The 24,707-nt window shown below is 40.7% G+C and overlaps 1 protein-coding gene across 1 annotated transcript; it reads right to left on the reverse strand.

Annotated features, from left to right (window-relative positions):
• On the reverse strand, positions 1-24,369 carry malrd1 (MAM and LDL receptor class A domain containing 1; the record flags this gene model as incomplete). The annotated part of the gene is given in 15 exon segments (XM_034080104.2): positions 1-111; positions 206-362; positions 1,930-2,086; positions 2,391-2,570; positions 2,739-2,826; positions 3,247-3,330; positions 3,332-3,678; positions 4,657-5,024; positions 6,859-6,964; positions 10,502-10,651; positions 13,453-13,584; positions 16,603-16,699; positions 18,909-19,064; positions 24,026-24,108; positions 24,204-24,369. Coding segments are annotated over 15 exon segments (2,382 nt in total), but the record flags the coding sequence as incomplete, so codon positions are not given.
• Positions 24,370-24,707: the final 338 nt, after the last annotated feature.

Genomic DNA, 24,707 nt, shown 5'->3' on the forward strand with positions numbered 1-24,707 from the left:
CTGGAAGTGGTTTGCAATGCCTATAAACATTTCTCCTCGTCTCCATTTGTTCCCCTGACTTCCAGACTGAGACCAGACCTCATGAGTGGAGTTTCCGTACTTCAGCAGCACCTGCAGAAAAACACACACAACAACAACAACAACAACAGATTCTGAGTAAATCCCTTCAACACGGATCATTGTCTCCTGTTTTCCCTCCTCGTACCTGCAGTGATCCCACGGTGAACCCGCTCATGTGGTACCAGAAGACCAGAGTGCATTGTGGTCCGTTGGAGGTCATAACAGGTGTTTGGAGGTCGCTGGTTTGACCGTATCCTCCGTTTGAGCTGTCGGCGCACAGGTACCATCCCTCTGGACCCCCGCTGGCAGAGAAACACGGATTCAAACAGAATCGTGGCCCAAAAATCAAGTCCAAACGTGAAACAGCGCCACCTTATCCTCCGTTAGTGAGCTTCCAACGTGTCTCATTGTGTGTGGTGCTCCCAGGTAAAGCCTAATTGCTCATACGTTGCGTTAAGTCCCAAGCTATTTCACTTTACTTTCCAAATAATTAACTATTATTAGGTATTACCACTTAAACACTTACCATCTGATTAGTTTAACCAACTAACACATATTCAGGAGATGACGGGATGTCTGGGTCTGTGCGGAGCTGCGAGCTTCACACACACATCCACAACGTTTATATGAGATACTACAGATAAGGTTATTCTTTGCCTACGTTTATTATCAGTTTGGAAACCGGAGCTAACAACGGTCTGATCAAAGTTATTGAGCTCGACATCCAGCGAGCTTTAAACATGTGATACGAGTTCTGCTGTAATTGCACTTAACCTTTTTTACGCTTCACTTCTTTAATTCCTCACAAGACGTGCAGCTCTCCCTCGGGTTAAATAAGACTCCACTTCACTCACGCTCTATTGATCTGGGTTGCAGCAGAAGTGAGGAGGAGGAGGAGGAGGAAGAGGAGGAGGTTATGAAGGAAGATATTGACTGTGATTCAGGCGGAGCAATGATCGTACTGAAACGTAATAGTCAGGGTGTGATTTTCTGCTCTCACTGGAACGGAGATACTGTAAGGAAAGTTCGGTCCGTTAAACTGCAGATTGGACGAGTTCATTTTGATTATAGTGAAGTAGAAAGGGATCAAGTTGCTTCTCAATTTGCAAGGAATTGGACAAGTAGAAGTACAGATACTCGTGTTTAAAAATACTCTGGTGCAAGTAGAAGTACTGACTAAACTTCTTTCCTCAAGTGAAAGTAAAGAGGCTTTGAAGTGTCCTTCAGTAAAAAGTACCCCTTACTAGCAGCTGCTTTAAAGAGTACCTGACCTCCCTTTATATCAATAGAACAATAATGTCATTGTTAGCTAATGAATGTTTCCATGGTGACCAACGGCAACATGACAACGTTTCCATTGGTCCCTCTTCTTCAGAGAAGACCAGGAAGTGATGGATACACGGATCGTGTTCCAACCAATAGGCACGCAGTGACTCTAAAGAATAATGACCACGCACCAACACACATTCAGACTAAAGGAACCAGCTGTTTGGGAAATGAGAGAAGTAGAAAGTACAGGTATTTGAGTTCAACATGTAAGAAGTAGAAAGTTCAGGTATTTGAGTTCAACATGAGAGAAGTAGAAAGTACAGGTATTTGAGTTCAACATGTGAGAAGTAGAAAGTACAGGTATTTGAGTTCAACATGAGAGAAGTAGAAAGTACAGGTATTTGAGTTCAACATGTGAGAAGTAGAAAGTACAGGTATTTGAGTTCAACATGAGAGAAGTAGAAAGTACAGTAGAAAGTACAGGTATTTGAGTTCAACATGTGAGAAGTAGAAAGTAAAAAGTCGTCAGAAAAATAAGTAGTGGAGTAAAGCACTGATACCAGAACAATGTAGCTAAGTGCAGTAAGGAAGTATTTGTACGTGGTGTGGTCGTTGATGGGTCTGTGGCTCTGCTCTCCATCGTGGATGCTCTCTCCTTGAACCGGTGACCAGCGAAAAGCATGAGTGGAGACGAGAGAGGAGTCGTTGCTCTGCCAGCCGCAGGTGTCCCCGCCCTCGAAATCACAACGCTCCCTCACTGGAGGAAGAGGAAGAGGAAGAGGAAGAGGAAGGAGAGGGTGGGAGACATTAGACACTGTGTGGTTATTATGCGGAATAAAAAGTCAGAAAAAAGTCAGGATTATGAGAAAGAAGTCAGAAAGATATTAAAATTGTGAAAAAAAATCTGAATAAAGTCAGATGGATTCATCTCCATAATCTTTTGTCTATATAATGTCAGTAGAAAGTGAAAATAAATCCCATTATAATGCCACAGATGGTCAGATGGTGAAACAGTAGAGAGGGAAACATTACACACAGTGCAGTAAACATGAAATCTGTACCACAGTATAACTCGTCCGACCCGTCAGAACAATCCAGACTGAAGTCACACACTTTGCTGTCGGGAACACACTCTCTAAAACTCCCACAAGCAAACTGTCCACCAGGGCAGACGTGGGGCCGAACAGTGGGTGGGGGGGTCGTCACCGAGGGGGTCGTGGTGTTAGCATCCGGGAGATCACCTGGCGGAAAGAACGGCGGAAAACACAGGTGGGAAAAAACGAGCAATTCTTTTCTGACTTTGTTTCAGAATTCAGTTGACTTTTTTCTGCATTTCTTGTCTCATATATTCTAACCTTTTCTAACCTTTTTCTCATAATAGTATTATTGATGGAGTCATTTATTTTTACCGTCGTGTGGTTCACAGTCCAGGAAGGAGAGGTCATCGATGGCGATGTCTCCGTTAAAGTCATCCCCGACGGTTCCTTCTATCACGATCTGACAAAGAGGAGAGGAGAGCAAGAGAGAGGCTTTATAAGCTGTACGACATACACTGCATCTTAAGCAATTTGGACATTGGCTTTAAGGGCAGAACATGTCGGACTTCTGGGCAATAAAGTCTGGGGAATAAAGTCTGGGGAATAAAGGCAGGGGAATAAAGTCAGGGGGATAAAGTCTGGGGAATAAAGTCTGGGGAATAAAGTCTGGGGAATAAAGGCAGGGGAATAAAGTCAGGGGAATAAAGTCAGGGGGATAAAGTCTGGGGAATAAAGTCTGGGGAATAAAGGCAGGGGAATAAAGTCAGGGGAATAAAGTCAGGGGAAAAGTGGGAATTCTGAGAAAAAAAGGCAGGAAAAGTTGTAATTATAAATAGATAAAATCCCCACATGCCCCTGACCCTCTTCCCGCTGCAGTTACCTGGAAAGGCCTGGCGCTGGACAGGTACAGGGTCTTCCGGTGCCAGAGGTTCCCCTGATCTCCGTATCGGACCCACAGCATGTGACCTCGACCCTGAAGAGGCGGTCCTCATGAACACACCCAGGCAGAACACGTGGGACCCGAACATGTGGTAGTGGAACCGGAAGACGCAGTGTTTCCTTCCCCCCCACTGCACGGTGGGTCTGAAAGCCCGGCTCAGCAGAACCGCAGAATCTTTGAACTCCTGAGGGCCCGAGGACTCGATGTAAAGGTAGTGTCCGGCGCTGGTTCCCAACGTGTGGTCCTTCCAGGGTCCGGTGTTCAGGGTGGGGGTCGGGCCCTGGATGAGGGTCCAATCAAACACGTCCCCTCCGCTCTGCTCCTGCTTCCAGCTGCAGAGGCCGTGCTCAAAGCTGCACTGAAGCTCCGGAGCTGTGAGGGAAACGAACAAAGGCTTATTGAAGTTTAAAGAAGATACTGAGAGGAAATCCAATCAGTCTTCCCTTCGCTGGCCGCAGCCTCAAATTCACCGCCAATGTAAACTTCTTTATCCACTCCACTTCTGACTCATCAACTATTACCACCTGTGCGAGGACATCAACTCTGCTTCTAATCAAGGACCCTTTCCGATGATTATCTTCAGCATCTGAGCAGCCGGCAGCTTCCTTTCAGCTCTCAAGACATTCCTCTCAAACATTACAACAGAATTCAGATTCTAGATGGATTTGGAAAAGCCAAAATGTATCAGTACTTTTCTCAAACATTTCAGACTCTTTTGGTTCCAATTATAGACGAATATCGTTAAAATACAAGTCTTAAAGCTTTGAGTGCAGGTTTCGATAGTTCAGGTACTTAATGTGTATAACAACAAAGTTGTTCGCTTGGATCCATGGTTTGTTTTCATGGTAATTGCATCAGCTGATAATTAAAAAAGAACCCTTGAAAGCCCGTATTTACTGTTCATACTGTATATACTTATATATATCTGTTTATTCCTATATTATACTTTTGCACTTCCGGTCGGATGTGACTTCATTTGTTGTCTCAACACTGTCAATAAAGTTGAATGTAATCTGTATATTTACTACATTTTAAAGGAAATATAGTCCTTTTTTTGTGCACTGCAGTTATTTCACATATTTAGGATCCAGGTATAGATAGATTTTGAAATGTAATACTTCCGGAAGTAAACTATGTAGCGCCTCTTAAGGTGAAGAACATTATATTCTGAATATCTCAAATAAAAGTCACTCACAACACCCCTCCTATGTTTATTCTTATATTATACGGTCAGATGCTACTTCATCTCGTTGTCTCAATACTGTCAATAAAGTTGAATCGAGGCGTTTAAGGCAAACAAATGATAAAGCCTCTTGAAGTGAAGAGCCGCGTACTCAAAGTCCCACTCACAGCAGCCCTGCTCGTCCGAAGCGTCTCCACAGTCGTCCGTGAGGTCGCAGCGCTGCATCTGCTCCACACACGCCTTGCTCTCTGCGCAGTGGAAGTGCGTGTGAGCCGGACACTCCTTCGCCGCAGGGGGCATGGAGCAGTTCCTGAAGGTCACGTCGTCCAGAGCGGAGACGCCGTCAAACACCCCGAGGCTGATCTTACCGAGGGCGATCTGGAAAGGCTTGGTGATGCGACCCAGCTGCACGGAGACGAGGTTCCACAGAGAACCCTGGTCGTAGAACGTCTTCCAGATCACCGTCTGGTTCCGCTCTCCGTCCACCCGGAGGTACATGTCTGCAGCGCCCACCGAGAAACCAGAGTTATAGTGCCTGGAGAGGAGGAAGGGGAGATGGAAGTTCAAGTTTAAAAGACAAATATGCAGCGATGTGGGCTTTCTGTGGCGCAGAGAGGTGCAGGATGAGTCTTCAAACCCAGACATCGGTTATAGTGCCTGGAGAGGAGGGGGGGATGGAAAGTTACATGTGACAAATAGGCCAAAATGTGGGAGATCTGTTCGTCTTGTTCCAACAAGCACATCCTCCTCTCACCTCTCTGTTCAACGAATGGATTGATTTCCTCACAGCAGATTCTGTAACCCTCAGATTCCTCTTCTGTTATATTCTTGCTGGATTTAAAACATGAAGGATCCTGACATATATAAACCTCCCTGCTAAAAAGATACCGCTCCAATCGTCCAGTGGGAAATAAAACCTGTCATTACACAAACTTTTAGGGGCCATAAGGCTGTCAGAACGAGAGGGATTTCAGGAGCGTTTCCTCTGAGAGAGAGAAGAGAGAGAAGAGAGAGAAGAGAGAGGAGAGAGAAGAGAAGAGAGAAAAGAGAGAAGCTGAGAGAGAAGAGAAGAGAGAAGAGAAGAGAGAGAAGAGAGAGAGAAGCTGAGAGAGAAGAGAGAAGAGAGAGATGGAGGAGAGGGACAAATACAGAGGTGGGAAGAAGTGGAGTACAAATACTTTGTTACTGTACTTAAATACATGTTTCTGCCAGTACTTTACTCCATGACGACTTTTAACTTTGACTTCTTACATTTTGAACACAAATACCTGAGTAAAGGATGTGTGTACTTCTACCTGGGTAAAGGATGTGTGTACTTCTACCTGAGTAAAGGATGTGTGTACTTCTACCTGAGTAAAGGATGTGTGTACTTCTACCTGGGTAAAGGATGTGTGTACTTCTACCTGAGTAAAGGATGTGTGTACTTCTACCTGAGTAAAGGATGTGTGTACTTCTACCTGGGTAAAGGATGTGTGTACTTCTACCTGAGTAAAGGATGTGTGTACTTCTACCTGAGTAAAGGATGTGTGTACTTCTACCTGAGTAAAGGATGTGTGTACTTCTACCTGAGTAAAGGATGTGTGTACTTCTACTTGAGTAAATGATGTGTGTACTTCTACCTGAGTAAAGGATGTGTGTACTTCTACCTGAGTAAAGGATGTGTGTACCTCTACCTGAGTAAAGGATGTGTGTACTTCTACCTGAGTAAAGGATGTGTGTACTTCTACCTGAGTAAAGGATGTGTGTACTTCTACCTGAGTAAAGGATGTGTGTACTTCTACCTGAGTAAAGGATGTGTGTACTTCTACTCGAGTAAAGGATGTGTGTACTTCTACCTGAGTAAAGGATGTGTGTACTTCTACCTGAGTAAAGGATGTGTGTACTTCTACTGAGTAAAGGATGTGTGTACTTCTACCTGAGTAAAGGATGTGTGTACTTCTACTTGAGTAAAGGATGTGTGTACTTCTACCTGAGTAAAGGATGTGTGTACTTCTACTGAGTAAAGGATGTGTGTACTTCTACTGAGTAAAGGATGTGTGTACTTCTATTGAGTAAAGGATGTGTGACTTCTACCTGAGTAAAGGATGTGTGTACTTCTACCTGAGTAAAGGATGTGTGTACTTCTACTGAGTAAAGGATGTGTGTACTTCTACCTGAGTAAAGGATGTGTGTACTTCTACCTGAGTAAAGGATGTGTGTACTTCTACCTGAGTAAAGGATGTGTACTTCTACCTGAGTAAAGGATGTGTGTACTTCTACCTGAGTAAAGGATGTGTGTACTCTCTGGAAATAGATGGAGACAAAGACAGAGACAGAGGGCAGACGGTGTGAAGAAGCTTTAGATGAAGAAGCGACAGGGTGATTCTCACCAGAAGGTCATGGTACACCCGGAGGCCGACTGCTTGAACCAAGGTCCTCTGAGAACTGCTGCTGGATAAAGACTGCTGCTGTTCTTCAGGATGAACATGAAATGGCCTGCAGAAACACAGGAGGCATTACTATTCACACCATGTAGTTCAGCCAGAAAGGGAATCAGTTACAGACAATCAAGAAGAACATAATCTGCAAAACGCCCTCGCTCATTTCTGTTGTTCTGGATCAGTTTAATCCTCTCGGAAACATCCTTTCTCTTTGGGGGTTTGGTGCACAACAGTGTAAAGTTAGTAAGAATCATGAGGTAAACACACACATGAGGGTGAACCGCCTTCAGAGCTGCGTCTAACTTCTGAAAAACTGCCACCAAAACAGGTCATAATGGATCAAAGTCATTGCTAACCCTATATCGCCGTAGAACATATTTTACAGTAATTTAATCCTTAATTTATTCTACAATTTATATATAACAAGTGCTTTTACTTTACGCGTAGAGTCATCAGCTTTATCAACCCTTTACTCGCAACTCTTAAGCTTTTTAAGGACTAGTTAGCATGTCATAAAGGTGGCTAACGTAAGCTAGCAAACTAGTTAGATAGATAGCAAACGTTATCTAGCTTGTGAAGTAGATAGCTAATATCATATGAGGTTTTGGGCTATTTTCACAAGTAACCCTGTTAGTAACTAACCATTTTTACTTGCCTGACAATCTCCAAATATATAATGTCGCACTAAATAAAACACGGAGTTGTTGCTACTCTACTTAGCTAGTTAGCGTTAGCAGGCCTTTAGCTTGATTAGTTGTACTCCCCTTTACTGTATTTAATAACCCCCCCCCCCCCCCCCCCCCCTATTTCTGTGTGAAACAACATGCTGAATGTACAGGGTACAGTTCATTAAAAAGGATATGTTTTGTTAACACAGAGAAAAATGAAATAAGAAGATTTATATAGAGAATTTTAAACCCATCAGCTAGCTCGCCAATAGCAGCTTTTTGATAGCATATTTTTGATATAGTAAAATACACAGTTTATGGGTCAAATGTAAAAAACTGCTTCCTGTGTTAGCTAGATTATGACGTCGTATGTAGGTAAGATGACAAAATGATTATTATTATTATCTATTTTATTCTATTTCAATTTCGTTTTTTGTGGTTATGGTCCTTTTTTTTGTTTGTTTGTTTTGCCCTGGTAGAATGGTCTCTTTTACTCCCTTTATCGTACATGTGAGGGTGTATGTATGCTTTGTGTATTGGACAATGTCCCACATAAATCATATATAAAAAAGATGACAAAGTGAAAAGTACATTTACATTGGAGGCAGTTCTGTGTTTTGGCGGTGTTTATTCTGCACAGTTTGAGATGTTGTGCTGAAGTTTAACTCAGCTTGAACACGACCAGAAACCTGCACATTGTTCTGAATCTTGAACGGTCACAGTTATATTTTCCAAACCCCCGAACAGATGCTACGTGTCATTTCACACAGACTGAAGCGTGTGAAGAAGATTCCCAGAAACATAACAGGGCCTTCAGTTCATCGTCTCCAAATCCGAGCGTCTTTCACAGCAACAACAGATGGTGCTGCTATAAAAAAACCCTGTTATTAAATTAATTTACAGGCAGATTTCTTGTTAAATCCATAAATCCAACCCTAAATATGTAGTGTTTTCTGGGAATGAGATCGAGAAAGTGGATATATTGATATAAACCTAGCATAGTATTGAGTATTCTAGAGAGGAATAGGGTTTTAATATGCAGAACGGGTACAGCATCAATTTCCTTTCTATTATTCAGCTGGCTGAGAATCCTCCATGAAGAGCTTTATCTCTCATAACACACAGACCAGGGATTTTTCTTCCCTTCCACGAAACCTTGATTCGACCCACAGATATCGTCTTATCAGCTTTTGATAGAAGGATGATGGAATATTGCAGAGGTGGGAAGTAGTGGAGCACAAATACTTCGTTCAGTACATTTTTCTGGTATCAGTACTTTACTCCCCTAATTACTTTTACTTCTTACATGTTGAACTCAAATACCTGTACTTTCTACTTCTCACATGTTGAACCCAAATACCTGTACTTTCTACTTCTTACATGTTGAACCCAAATACCTGTACTTTCTACTTCTTACATGTTGAACTCAAATACCTGTAATTTCTACTTCTTACATGTTGAACCCAAATACCTGTACTTTCTACTTCTTTCATGTTGAACCCAAATACCTGTACTTTCTACTTCTTTCATGTTGAACCCAAATACCTGTACTTTCTACTTCTTACAGGTTGAATACAAATACCCGTACTTTCTACTTCTTACATGTTGAACACAAATACCTGTACTTTCTACTTCTCACATGTTGAACCCAAATACCTGTACTTTCTACTTCTTACATGTTGAACCCAAATACCTGTACTTTCTACTTCTTACATGTTGAATACAAATACCTGTACTTTCTACTTCTTACATGTTGAACACGAATACCTGTACTTTCTACTTCTTACATGTTGAACTCAAATACCTGTACTTTCTACTTCTCACATGTTGAACCCAAATACCTGTACTTTCTACTTCTCACATGTTGAACACAAATACCTGTACTTTCTACTTCTCACATGTTGAACCCAAATACCTGTACTTTCTACTTCTCACATGTTGAACTCAAATACCTGTACTTTCTACTTCTCACATGTTGAACTCAAATACCTGTACTTTCTACTTCTTACATGTTGAACTCAAATACCTGTACTTTCTACTTCTTACATGTTGAACTCAAATACCTGTACTTTCTACTTCTTACATGTTGAACACAAATACCTGTACTTTCTACTTCTTACATGTTGAACTCAAATACCTGTACTTTCTACTTCTTACATGTTGAACTCAAATACCTGTACTTTCTACTTCTTACATGTTGAACTCAAATACCTGTACTTTCTACTTCTTACATGTTGAACTCAAATACCTGTACTCTCTACTTCGTACATGTTGAACCCAATTACCTGTACTTTCTACTTCTTACATGTTGAACTCAAATACCTGTACTCTCTACTTCTTACATGTTGAACCCAAATACCTGTACTTTCTACTTCTCACATGTTGAACTCAAATACCTGTACTTTCTACTTCTTACATGTTGAACTCAAATACCTGTACTTTCTACTTCTTACATGTTGAACTCAAATACGTGTACTTTCTACTTCTTACATGTTGAACCCAAATACCTGTACTTTCTACTTCTCTCATTTCCAAACAGCTGGTTCCTTTAGTCTGAATGTGTGTTGGGGCGTGGTCATTATTCTTTAGAGTCACTGCGTGCCTATTGGTTGGAACACGATCCGTGTATCCATCACTTCCTGGTCTTCTCTAAAGAAGAGGGACCAATGGAAACGTTGTCATGTTGCCGTTGTTCAGCATGGAAACATTCATTAGCTAACAATGACATTATTGTTCTATTGATATAAAGGGAGGTCAGGTACTCTTTAAAGCAGCTGCTAGTTATGGGTACTTTTTACTGAAGTACACTTCAAAGCCTCTTTACTTTGACTTGAGTAAAGAAGTTTAGTCAGTACTTCTACTTTCACCAGAGTATTTTTAAACACGAGTATCTGTGCTTCTACTTGAGTAGGATGTGTTTTTACCTTCAGTGCTGTTGGTGGAGTGGTCCAGGATGGTAGTCTGGAGGAAGTCTGGAGGAACTTCCTCAGAAGAACCTCTAACCCAATCAAAACCATCGCCGAGGGTGAGCTCGTACCATCCACAAGATCCACCCTCAAAGTCACAATCAGAGGCTGAATGAGCAGAAAAAGAGAACATTATTTATATTATTTGGAGACATATTTACTTAATAAAGGCTAAAAAACAGTCTTTGTTTACTCCTGGAATATAGTGACATCATTATGGACCGTCACACTCCTATTGGCTAGTGCTCCAACACATTGCACGTGATGGTTGACCAATCATAACAGAGCTACTTTAAAATAGAGCCACTACATACTGATATACACCTGAACATCAGCTGGAGAGGACTCTTTAAAGTAGAGACACTACATACTGATATACACCTGAACATCAGCTGGAGAGGACTCTTTAAAGTAGAGACACTACATACTGATATACACCTGAACATCAGCAGGAGAGGACTCTTTAAAGTAGAGACACTACATACTGATATACACCTGAACATCAGCAGGAGAGGACTCTTTAAAGTAGAGACACTACATACTGATATACACCTGAACATCAGCAGGAGAGGACTCTTTAAAGTAGAGACACTACATACTGACTATACACCTGAACATCAGCAGGAGAGGACTCTTTAAAGTAGAGACACTACATACTGACATACACCTGAACATCAGCAGGAGAGGACTCTTTAAAGTAGAGACACTACATACTGATATGCACCTGAACATCAGCAGGAGAGGACTCTTTAAAGTAGAGACACTACATACTGATATACACCTGAACATCAGCAGGAGAGGACTCTTTAAAGTAGAGACACTACATACTGATATACACCTGAACATCAGCAGGAGAGGACTCTTTAAAGTAGAGACACTACATACTGATATACACCTGAACATCAGCAGGAGAGGACTCTTTAAAGTAGAGACACTACATACTGATATACACCTGAACATCAGCAGGAGAGGACTCTTTAAAGTAGAGACACTACATACTGATATACACCTGAACATCAGCAGGAGAGGACTCTTTAAAGTAGAGACACTACATACTGATATACACCTGAACATCAGCAGGAGAGGACTCTTTAAAGTAGAGACACTACATACTGATATACACCTGAACATCAGCAGGAGAGGACTCTTTAAAGTAGAGACACTACATACTGATATACACCTGAACATCAGCAGGAGAGGACTCTTTAAAGTAGAGACACTACATACTGATATACACCTGAACATCAGCAGGAGAGGACTCTTTAAAGTAGAGACACTACATACTGATATACACCTGAACATCAGCAGGAGAGGACTCTTTAAAGTAGAGACACTACATACTGATATACACCTGAACATCAGCAGGAGAGGACTCTTTAAAGTAGAGACACTACATACTGATATACACCTGAACATCAGCAGGAGAGGACTCTTTAAAGTAGAGACACTACATACTGATATACACCTGAACATCAGCAGGAGAGGACTCTTTAAAGTAGAGACACTACATACTGATATACACCTGAACATCAGCAGGAGAGGACTCTTTAAAGTAGAGACACTACATACTGATATACACCTGAACATCAGCAGGAGAGGACTCTTTAAAGTAGAGACACTACATACTGATATACACCTGAACATCAGCAGGAGAGGACTCTTTAAAGTAGAGACACTACATACTGATATACACCTGAACATCAGCAGGAGAGGACTCTTTAAAGTAGAGACACTACATACTGATATACACCTGAACATCAGCAGGAGAGGACTCTTTAAAGTAGAGACACTACATACTGACATACACCTGAACATCAGCAGGAGAGGACTCTTTAAAGTAGAGACACTACATACTGATATACACCTGAACATCAGCAGGAGAGGACTCTTTAAAGTAGAGACACTACATACTGATATACACCTGAACATCAGCAGGAGAGGACTCTTTAAAGTAGAGACACTACATACTGATATACACCTGAACATCAGCAGGAGAGGACTCTTTAAAGTAGAGACACTACATACTGATATACACCTGAACATCAGCAGGAGAGGACTCTTTAAAGTAGAGACACTACATACTGATATACACCTGAACATCAGCAGGAGAGGACTCTTTAAAGTAGAGACACTACATACTGATATACACCTGAACATCAGCAGAGAGGACTCTTTAAAGTAGAGACACTACATACTGATATACACCTGAACATCAGCAGGAGAGGACTCTTTAAAGTAGAGACACTACATACTGATATACACCTGAACATCAGCAGGAGAGGACTCTTTAAAGTAGAGACACTACATACTGATATACACCTGAACATCAGCAGGAGAGGACTCTTTAAAGTAGAGACACTACATACTGATATACACCTGAACATCAGCAGGAGAGGACTCTTTAAAGTAGAGACACTACATACTGATATACACCTGAACATCAGCAGGAGAGGACTCTTTAAAGTAGAGACACTACATACTGATATACACCTGAACATCAGCAGGAGAGGACTCTTTAAAGTAGAGACACTACATACTGATATACACCTGAACATCAGCAGGAGAGGACTCTTTAAAGTAGAGACACTACATACTGATATACACCTGAACATCAGCAGGAGAGGACTCTTTAAAGTAGAGACACTACATACTGATATACACCTGAACATCAGCAGGAGAGGACTCTTTAAAGTAGAGACACTACATACTGAACATTCTGGTAACTGACACCATTTAAAACCATTCCCTTTTGTATCCTGGGTGTATTCTGCATTTTGATGTAATTTACTCGATAGCTGTCAGCCGTTACAGCCCCACGCGCAGGTGAATATATTTGTTCTCAGTCTGCGCTCAGTCACTCGTACAAACAGGTTTCTTTTGAAGTGGTTACTTGGCAACGAGGGTCTTACGGCAGCTTTCTTCGTCCTCTCCTCTGAGACAGTGAGGGGTGAAGTCACACACTTTGCTCTCATCGATACACTCTCCATCGCTGCAGGAGAACATGGAGGACGGGCAGGAAGCAGGAGGAAATGGAGTGGTTTCTGAAACAGGAAACAATAGTGAAGGATTAATACAATCTATATTACATTGTTCAGTTGTTCTATCACACGTGCTGCTATATAAGATGGATGGATGGATGGATAGTTGGATAGATGGATAGATGGATAGATAGATGGATGGATGGATAGATAGATAGATAGATAGATAGATAGATAGATGGATAGATGGATGGATGGATAGATAGATAGATAGATAGATGGATAGATAGATGGATGGATGGATGGATAGATAGATGGATAGATAGATAGATAGTTGGATGGATGGATGGATAGATAGATGGATAGATGGATGGATGGATAGATAGATGGATGGATAGATGGATAGATGGATAGATGGATAGATAGATGGATGGATGGATGGATGGATAGATGGATGGATGGATAGATGGATAGATGGATGGATAGATAGTTGGATGGATGGATGGATAGATGGATAGATAGATGGATAGATGGATGGATGGATAGATGGATAGATAGATGGATAGATGGATGGATAGATGGATAGATGGATAGATGGATGGATGGATGTATGGATGGATGGATAGATAGATGTATGGATGGATGATAGATAGATAGATGGATGGATGGATGGATGGATAGATGGATGGATGGATGGATAGATGGATGGATGGATGGATAGGTAGGTAGATAGATAGATCATCTATGTTTCCTGTAGTTATTGAATTGCTCTTTTTACTGAACTGTTAGTGTACAGTTTTATTATTATGCTGCTGTGTTTATTGTATTTCTGTAACTCTGGCACAACGATCTCCTTCGGGTGAATAAAGACGTATCTTATCAAGTGATGTTATCGTTAAAAAGCACTCACGGTGGATTCATGTAAATGAGCTCAGAGTGAGTACATTAGCTGAGATTAAACTCAACTGTAGGAAGAAAATAACTTGTTGTGATTGAAAATAGAACGACTCATTCCTGCATCGCTCTGTTTCTCTGAGCAGCTCTGAGCACGACTGCTGCCCGTCAGCTGTAATGCTCTTCATACATCACACAGAGCATGCTTTTTGGGACACATTGAAGCTAAGGGACTACGTCTGTCACACTGCGGTTCTATTTAACACTCTTTACTCAACAAAGAGCTGCACTGAGAGACATGTCGGCCACTGGTGGGTAACTCAGTGCGATGGACAAGCACACATACAGCCATATTAATGCACACTGTAACGGAGGGGATCTCTGGGGCCATAGATCTCGGCTTCGTTGGTGGCGGAGTGAATGTGGTGTGTGCATCTGTCTGTGTTTCAGTTTGTCTGTCTCTGTTTGCTGGTTTATGTTGAAAAGTCCCCCCTCCCCCCCATGTCTGTGGCTGTTGGTTGTGTGCACCTGGTGCCCTGTGTTGTCTCCCCCCCCCCCACCTGTGTCTAATTGCTGTTTTCTTGTCAGGCTGGGAGTGTGTGTGAGATCCTGGTGGCTGCAGGCTGTGCTCAAGGGAACATGCACAGTGTGAGATCCTTGTCGCTGGTGTCCTTGTGTTCATGCTGTAATAAATGCCCACACCGGGTGATATTTGGAAGTCTGCCTCCTTGCTTGGTCGGCCGCTCAATTGTCAGCTTCACACACACAATGCACACAATACCATGTTTTTATTACTGCACATGTTTTATTCAATTATATTTCTAGGATTACACCATATTCAATGTGAATACTGCTAATTGTATACAATATTTGTATATTTTTTTAATGTTATTATAGTTTTCTTCTAATAGTTTTGTGTTTTTAATCTTTGTTTTATTTTATGTATACACCACGACATCAAGTAGAACTCCTCGTATGTGTCAAATAACTTTATGTCTGCTTCTTCTTCTCTAAACCGGCCTTGAGAGAAAGATCTGGTATCCACAGGTCGTCGCCTCGAGAAAAAAATCAATAAACCTCAACCATAATTTCACTGTCGGAGAGCAGGGACATCTTCCTATACAGCATGAGTAATACCAGCTCGAAATACGTGATACTTTGTGCTTCTCACGGCTGAAATAACAATATATCACTAAGGCAACATGCAGAGATGGTGTCCATGAAGACGGTGCTTTATCAAACGCTCCCGCTGAGCTGAAGCAGACATAAATAAACCCTGCAGGAAAACCCGAAGTAAGCACTATCTTTAATGCTCTGTTATTCTGTTATGAACCCCATCCATTAGTGTCTGCTCCCGTCATCAGTATTCAGAACACGATGTGGATGTGTGGTGATATTTAAGATATGCAAAGGGTCTGAACTGAGGGTGGTGACATGTTATTAATACTTAACTGGTTCCACTTCTCCTTAAGTGGCCACAGAATCAATAAACTCTGCTTATTCTTCAACCCTGAAACACGTGTGTGCCCACCATACAGTTACAGTTTCATGATTGGATTGATATTATTATAAGAAGTGATGCACACAGCTGGGACTGGCCTACGCTCAATGACTTAAAGATGGTTCTAATGTTACTGTTTTAATGTTTAACCGAGCCTTATCTTTGCACTTTTAGCTGCAGCCAGTATTTTATCGCTTTTATGAATAGTTTTTTTGTTTTGTTTTTAATTATTATGTGTTAAATGCCTGTGAAGCACTTTGAATTGCCTCTGTGTCTTAAAATGTGCTATAGAATAAAGTAACCTACTGTATGTTTCCAAAACTCCTCATAAGCAGAATTAAATTCAGTTTTATAAAAGAGAAAAACACACATACTTGAATCCTCTACAGTTGAGTATTATCTCCCATAACTCAGCTACTCACTCTTCTCTGCAGCTGAGCTCACTTACATTAATCCACCATGATCTCCCATGAGTGCTGTTTAACGATAACATCTCTTCACAGGAGTCAGTATCTGATTTTGGGTCTAGAGCAGATTTAAAGTAATCCCATCTGTTAGTGTGTCCCTCTGTTATCAGTATTCAGGACAGGTCTCTGGATGTCTGTTTATGTGTGGTGAAATTTAAAAAGGCCACAGTGTGAACTCTGTGTGGCGACTTATTGTTATTAATATAATATCAGCAGTACCAGGAGCAGTCACACAGCTGGGACTGAAGGACAGGTCATCGACGGCCAGAAACTCAGAGGATTGGCTGTCAGGAGGAAGAGACCCTCGAATCAACACCTGGGGATAAACAGAGAACATTCAAGAAGTCACTTTTTAGTTCCTTTACACACACACAACAGGCTATAAAGGAACTACAGCGCGGTCACATGACTTCACTTCACCACCGCTAAGCTAAAGGTGGCTAATGTTGGGCTATAAAGGAACTACAGCACGGTCACATGACTTCACGTCACCACCGCTAAGCTAAAGGAGGCTAATGTTGGGCTATAAAGGAACTACAGCACGGTCACATGACTTCACGTCACCACTGCTAAGCTAAAGGAAGCTAATGTTGGGCTATAAAGGAACTACAGCACGGTCACATGACTTCACGTCACCACCGCTAAGCTAAAGGTGGCTAATGTTGGGCTATAAAGGAACTACAGCACGGTCACGTGACTTCACGTCACCACCGCTAAGCTAAAGGCGGCTAATGTTGGGCATGATGACGTTCAGTCGTCTCATTTAGTCACTTGTTAGCAACCTCTGTTTTTAAATCCACCACCGGGGTATTTACTGACGTATTTAATGCCACATTTCAGGCCAAAAACTCAGTCAGAAAACCATTGACTTCCAGACCAGGGGACAGGAAGTCTCCATGTCAACAATGCGAGCTATCAAACATCACATTTCCTCTAGCTGTCACATATCAGAGCTCTGATCAAAGTCCAGCTTTATCTGCTCCAGTTATATAACCCCTCATTTATTACCGACCTAAATGGTGCGTAGTATCAGGATGGGTGATTGGAAAAGGCACTCAAATACTCAATTCCTATTGGTCATACTATACAGGTTAGCTAGCTAGTCATTTTGTATTAGTACGTTGCTTCCAAAAGCTCAATTACAAGATGTAAACAGATGCATTATGTAGGATGATTGCAGTGAGTGTGTACATATATATGATCTTGGTATTAAGGATTTAAAACCTGTGTGTTTATGAAACCCAGGCGATGTTCCCTACTCTCAGGAAATGTTGGATATCTTCATATTTAGAGTATTGAGAAGTCTTTAATCACATCACAGATTAGTCTCTAGGACTAAGTGCTTATGAAGCCATAACACAATTAGACGGAGAACAACACCGTCCGAGTAGTCAATCAAACAGCCATTAACTCAGGTGCTTCTGAAACAAGACGGATATTCATGAAGGGAAAGGAGGAGAGTCGACCTCTGTTTACCGTTGAGATCAAACTGCTCTGGTTTCAGACAGAGGGTGAAATAAAGAGCTTTTTGAACATTAAAGCATGGAGACATGTCACAGGAGAGACACCTGAAAATGAGCAGAATATATCCTCTCTAATTAAGATTTGATAAGGTATATCGGACGCTAAATAGTCGGAGAGATAACCTATACATCTCACATAACCATTTGTTTAATTTAGGGTTGTGTTCGTTTGTTTTAGCATCGAGGTGAGGGTCTGAGGACAGAGGGTCTGAGGACAGAGGGTCTAAGGACAGAGGGTCTGAGGACAGAGGGTCTGAGGACAGAGGGTCTGAGGACAGAGGGTCTAAGGACAGAGGGTCTGAGGACAGAGGGTCTGAGGACATAGGGTCTAAGGACAGAGGGTCTGAGGACAGAGGGTCTGAGGACAGAGGGTCTGAGGACACAGGGTCTAAGGACAGAGGGTCTGAGGACAGAGGGTCTGAGGACAGAGGGTCTGAGGACACAGGGTCTAAGGACAGAGGGTCTAAGGACAGAGGGTCTGAGGACAGAGGGTCTGAGGACAGAGGGTCTAATGACAGAGGGTCTGAGGACAGAGGGTCTGAGGACAGAGGGTCTAAGGACAGAGGGTCTGAGGATAAAGGGTCTAAGGACAGAGGGTCTGAGGACAGAGGGTCTGAGGACAGAGGGTCTGAGGACACAGGGTCTGAGGACAGAGGGTCTGAGGACAGAGGGTCTAAGGACAGAGGGTCTGAGGACAGAGGGTCTGAGGACAGAGGGTCTAAGGACAGAGGGTCTGAGGACAGAGGGTCTAAGGACAGAGGGTCTGAGGACAGAGGGTCTAAGGACAGAGGGTCTAAGGACAGAGGGTCTGAGGACAGAGGGTCTAAGGACAGAGGGTCTGTGTTGTTGTATTTGCTCTAAAGTGTCTCTACTGTAGGCTAGTTTTATTGTATGTACAGCACTTTGGCTCCACCAGACATCGTTTATAAATGTGCTTTATAAATAAATCTTGATTTGATTAAACACCATTATTAAAGTCTGTTATAGAAAACTGTGACTGACCTGAAAACGGTGATTACTGGAGAACGTAATGATTGTCCGCTGCCACGTTTCCCTCTGAGTTTCTGAGGAGAGTTTCCACACCTCTGTTTTCTGACCCGCCGCTCGAACCAAGACCTGAAGATCTGCGTCATGTGCTCCGGCATAATACAAAGCCATCTGTTGAGTCAAAGAACTGCACGGTTACCATCAGCTGCTGGGATACAGAGAGGGAGAAGTACACATCCTGTACTCAAGGAGAAGTACACACATCCTGTACTCAAGGAGAAGTACACACATCCTGTACTCAAGGAGAAGTACACACATCCTTTACTCAAGTAGAAGTACACACATCCTTTACTCAAGTAGAAGTACACACATCCTTTACTCAAGTAGAAGTACACACATCCTTTACTCAAGGAGAAGTACACACATCCTGTACTCAGCTAGAAGTACGCACATCCTTTACTCAAGTAGAAGTACACACATCCTGTACTCAAGTAGAAGTACACACATCCTTTACTCAAGTAGAAGTACACACATCCTTTACTCAAGTAGAAGTACACACATCCTTTACTCAAGTAGAAGTACACACATCCTTTACTCAAGTAGAAGTACACACATCCTGTACTCAAGTAGAAGTACACACATCCTGTACTCAAGTAGAAGTACACACATCCTGTACTCAAGTAGAAGTACACACATCCTTTACTCAAGTAGAAGTACACACATCCTTTACTCAAGTAGAAGTACACACATCCTGTACTCAATTAGAAGTACACTCATCCTGTACTCAAGTAGAAGTACACACATCCTTTACTCAAGTAGAAGTACACACATCCTTTACTCAAGGAGAAGCACAGATACTCGTGTTTAAAAATACTCTGGTGAAAGTAGAAGTACTAACTAAACTTCTTTACTCAAGTCAAAGTAAAGAGGCTTTGAAGTGTACTTCAGTAAAAAGTACCCATAACTAGCAGCTGCTTTAAAGAGTACCTGACCTCCCTTTATATTAATAGAACAATAATGTCATTGTTAGCTAATGAATGTTTCCATGGTGACCAACAGCAACATGACAACGTTTCCATTGGTCCCTCTTCTTTAGAGAAGACCAGGAAGTGATGGATACACGGATCGTGTTCCAACCAATAGGCACGCAGTGACTCTAAAGAATAATGACCACGCCCCAACACACATTCAGACTAAAGGAACCAGCTGTTTGGAACATGAGAGAAGTAGAAAGTACAGGTATTTGAGTTCAACATGTAAGAAGTAGAAAGTACAGGTATTTGTGTTCAACGTGTAAAAAGTAGAAAGTACAGGTATTTGAGTTCAACATGTGAGAAGTAGAAAGTACAGGTATTTGAGTTCAACATGTAAGAAGTAGAAAGTACAGGTATTTGAGTTCAACATGTAAGAAGTAGAAAGTACAGGTATTTGGGTTCAACATGTAAGAAGTAGAAAGTACAGGTATTTGAGTTCAACATGTAAGAAGTAGAAAGTACAGGTATTTGGGTTCAACATGTAAGAAGTAGAAAGTACAGGTATTTGAGTTCAACATGTAAGAAGTAGAAAGTACAGGTATTTGAGTTCAACATGTGAGAAGTAGAAAGTACAGGTATTTGAGTTCAACATGTAAGAAGTAGAAAGTACAGGTATTTGAGTTCAACATGTAAGAAGTAGAAAGTACAGGTATTTGAGTTCAACATGTGAGAAGTAGAAAGTACAGGTATTTGGTTCAACATGTAAGAAGTAGAAAGTACAGGTATTTGTGTTCAACATGTATGAAGTAGAAAGTACAGGTATTTGAGTTCAACATGTAAGAAGTAGAAAGTACAGGTATTTGTGTTCAACATGTAAGAAGTAGAAAGTACAGGTATTTGTGTTCAACATGTAAGAAGTAGAAAGTACAGGTATTTGAGTTCAACATGTAAGAAGTAGAAAGTACAGGTATTTGAGTTCAACATGTAAGAAGTAGAAAGTACAGGTATTTCAGTTCAACATGTGAGAAGTAGAAAGTACAGGTATTTGGGTTCAACATGTAAGAAGTAGAAAGTACAGGTATTTGTGTTCAACATGTGAGAAGTAGAAAGTACAGGTATTTGGGTTCAACATGTAAGAAGTAGAAAGTACAGGTATTTGTGTTCAACATGTAAGAAGTAGAAAGTACAGGTATTTGTGTTCAACATGTAAGAAGTAGAAAGTACAGGTATTTGAGTTCAACATGTAAGAAGTAGAAAGTACAGGTATTTGAGTTCAACATGTGAGAAGTAGAAAGTACAGGTATTTGTGTTCAACATGTAAGAAGTAGAAAGTACAGGTATTTGGGTTCAACATGTAAGAAGTAGAAAGTACAGGTATTTGAGTTCAACATGTAAGAAGTAGAAAGTACAGGTATTTGGGTTCAACATGTAAGAAGTAGAAAGTACAGGTATTTGAGTTCAACATGTAAGAAGTAGAAAGTACAGGTATTTCAGTTCAACATGTGAGAAGTAGAAAGTACAGGTATTTGAGTTCAACATGTAGGAAGTAGAAAGTACAGGTATTTGAGTTCAACATGTGAGAAGTAGAAAGTACAGGTATTTTAGTTCAACATGTGAGAAGTAGAAAGTACAGGTATGTGGGTTCAACATGTAAGAAGTAGAAAGTACAGGTATTTGGGTTCAACATGTAAGAAGTAGAAAGTACAGGTATTTCAGTTCAACATGTGAGAAGTAGAAAGTACAGGTATTTGGGTTCAACATGTAAGAAGTAGAAAGTACAGGTATTTGAGTTCAACATGTAAGAAGTAGAAAGTACAGGTATTTGTGTTCAACATGTAAGAAGTAGAAAGTACAGGTATTTGTGTTCAACATGTAAGAAGTAGAAAGTACAGGTATTTGAGTTCAACATGTAAGAAGTAGAAAGTACAGGTATTTGAGTTCAACATGTAAGAAGTAGAAAGTACAGGTATTTCAGTTCAACATGTGAGAAGTAGAAAGTACAGGTATTTGGGTTCAACATGTAAGAAGTAGAAAGTACAGGTATTTGTGTTCAACATGTAAGAAGTAGAAAGTACAGGTATTTGTGTTCAACATGTAAGAAGTAGAAAGTACAGGTATTTGAGTTCAACATGTAAGAAGTAGAAAGTACAGGTATTTGAGTTCAACATGTAAGAAGTAGAAAGTACAGGTATTTGAGTTCAACATGTGAGAAGTAGAAAGTACAGGTATTTGGGTTCAACATGTAAGAAGTAGAAAGTACAGGTATTTGTGTTCAACATGTGAGAAGTAGAAAGTACAGGTATTTGGGTTCAACATGTAAGAAGTAGAAAGTACAGGTATTTGTGTTCAACATGTAAGAAGTAGAAAGTACAGGTATTTGTGTTCAACATGTAAGAAGTAGAAAGTACAGGTATTTGAGTTCAACATGTAAGAAGTAGAAAGTACAGGTATTTGAGTTCAACATGTGAGAAGTAGAAAGTACAGGTATTTGTGTTCAACATGTAAGAAGTAGAAAGTACAGGTATTTGGGTTCAACATGTAAGAAGTAGAAAGTACAGGTATTTGAGTTCAACATGTAAGAAGTAGAAAGTACAGGTATTTGGGTTCAACATGTAAGAAGTAGAAAGTACAGGTATTTGAGTTCAACATGTAAGAAGTAGAAAGTACAGGTATTTCAGTTCAACATGTGAGAAGTAGAAAGTACAGGTATTTGAGTTCAACATGTAAGAAGTAGAAAATACAGGTATTTGAGTTCAACATGTAAGAAGTAGAAAGTACAGGTATTTGAGTTCAACATGTGAGAAGTAGAAAGTACAGGTATGTGGGTTCAACATGTAAGAAGTAGAAAGTACAGGTATTTGAGTTCAACATGTAGGAAGTAGAAAGTACAGGTATTTGAGTTCAACATGTGAGAAGTAGAAAGTACAGGTATTTTAGTTCAACATGTGAGAAGTAGAAAGTACAGGTATGTGGGTTCAACATGTAAGAAGTAGAAAGTACAGGTATTTGGGTTCAACATGTAAGAAGTAGAAAGTACAGGTATTTCAGTTCAACATGTGAGAAGTAGAAAGTACAGGTATTTGGGTTCAACATGTAAGAAGTAGAAAGTACAGGTATTTGTGTTCAACATGTATGAAGTAGAAAGTACAGGTATTTGAGTTCAACATGTAAGAAGTAGAAAGTACAGGTATTTGTGTTCAACATGTAAGAAGTAGAAAGTACAGGTATTTGTGTTCAACATGTAAGAAGTAGAAAGTACAGGTATTTGAGTTCAACATGTAAGAAGTAGAAAGTACAGGTATTTGAGTTCAACATGTAAGAAGTAGAAAGTACAGGTATTTCAGTTCAACATGTGAGAAGTAGAAAGTACAGGTATTTGGGTTCAACATGTAAGAAGTAGAAAGTACAGGTATTTGTGTTCAACATGTGAGAAGTAGAAAGTACAGGTATTTGGGTTCAACATTTAAGAAGTAGAAAGTACAGGTATTTGTGTTCAACATGTAAGAAGTAGAAAGTACAGGTATTTGTGTTCAACATGTAAGAAGTAGAAAGTACAGGTATTTGAGTTCAACATGTAAGAAGTAGAAAGTACAGGTATTTGAGTTCAACATGTGAGAAGTAGAAAGTACAGGTATTTGTGTTCAACATGTAAGAAGTAGAAAGTACAGGTATTTGAGTTCAACATGAGAGAAGTAGAAAGTACAGGTATTTGTGTTCAACATGTAAGAAGTAGAAAGTACAGGTATTTGAGTTAAACATGTAAGAAGTAGAAAGTACAGGTATTTGAGTTCAACATGTAAGAAGTAGAAAGTACAGGTATTTGTGTTCAACATGTAAGAAGTAGAAAGTACAGGTATTTGAGTTCAACATGTGAGAAGTAGAAAGTTCAGGTATTTGTGTTCAACATGTAAGAAGTAGAAAGTTCAGGTATTTGAGTTCAACGTGTAAGAAGTAGAAAGTACAGGTATTTGAGTTCAACATGTAAGAAGTAGAAAGTACAGGTATTTGTGTTCAACATGTAAGAAGTCAAAGTAAAAAGTCGTGAAGTGGAGTAAAGTACTGATACCAGAACAATGTACTTAAGTACAGTTACAAAGTATTTGTACTCCATTACTTCCAACCTCTGATAGTTGATGGTTTCGTTTGAGGGTTTCTCACCTGGCAGGTTTCAGTGGGCAGGAGGAAAGGACTGATCAGGTCTGCAGAGGTTATGTTTCCAGGTGAAAGGGACAGGAAGTGAGCTGAAAGAGAGGGAGACGTGGATTTGAAGATATGCAGAAGTATAAGGTACATGTGTTGAGTCTAAAATAGATGTATAGTGTCCCTAATGTCCCACCTGATGTGTTTGTGTGGTCGTGTTTGAGTCCAGGAGCCTCAGTAGTTCTGATCCATCTGGACTCTGAGCTCTGCATCAAGTCACAGAATCCATCTTCAAAGTCACACCTCTTATATCCAGAGCCTACAAGCACAAAGAAGACATGCTTCAGCCTCTTTGAGTTCATGTTTTCAGATTGCAGGGTTTCTCGTCCAGCCTCTTTATGCTGTCTTTCTACCTCTAAATGAGTCAAAGTGTTACATTTCCATGCAATATCTGATCAAATTGACATTCCAGTCCGCTGAAAAACACCTGCCTATACAATAACTAACCTCATAACATGCTCCAGATTAAAGATTCTGTAAATAAAGCATCATATTAGGCAGGGACTTTAGCATTTGCAGACCATTGACATGCACTAAAACACACTAAAGGAGAGGGAACACCCCAACAAACATAATACGGCCGCTTTAAGATGTGGTTTCTGAACACAATAAAGTAACATCATCTCATCAGAGCATTTCA

Source organism: Pseudochaenichthys georgianus, unplaced genomic scaffold (assembly GCF_902827115.2).
Source record: "Pseudochaenichthys georgianus unplaced genomic scaffold, fPseGeo1.2 scaffold_887_arrow_ctg1, whole genome shotgun sequence".
NCBI classification, from domain to species: Eukaryota; Metazoa; Chordata; class Actinopteri; order Perciformes; family Channichthyidae; genus Pseudochaenichthys; species Pseudochaenichthys georgianus.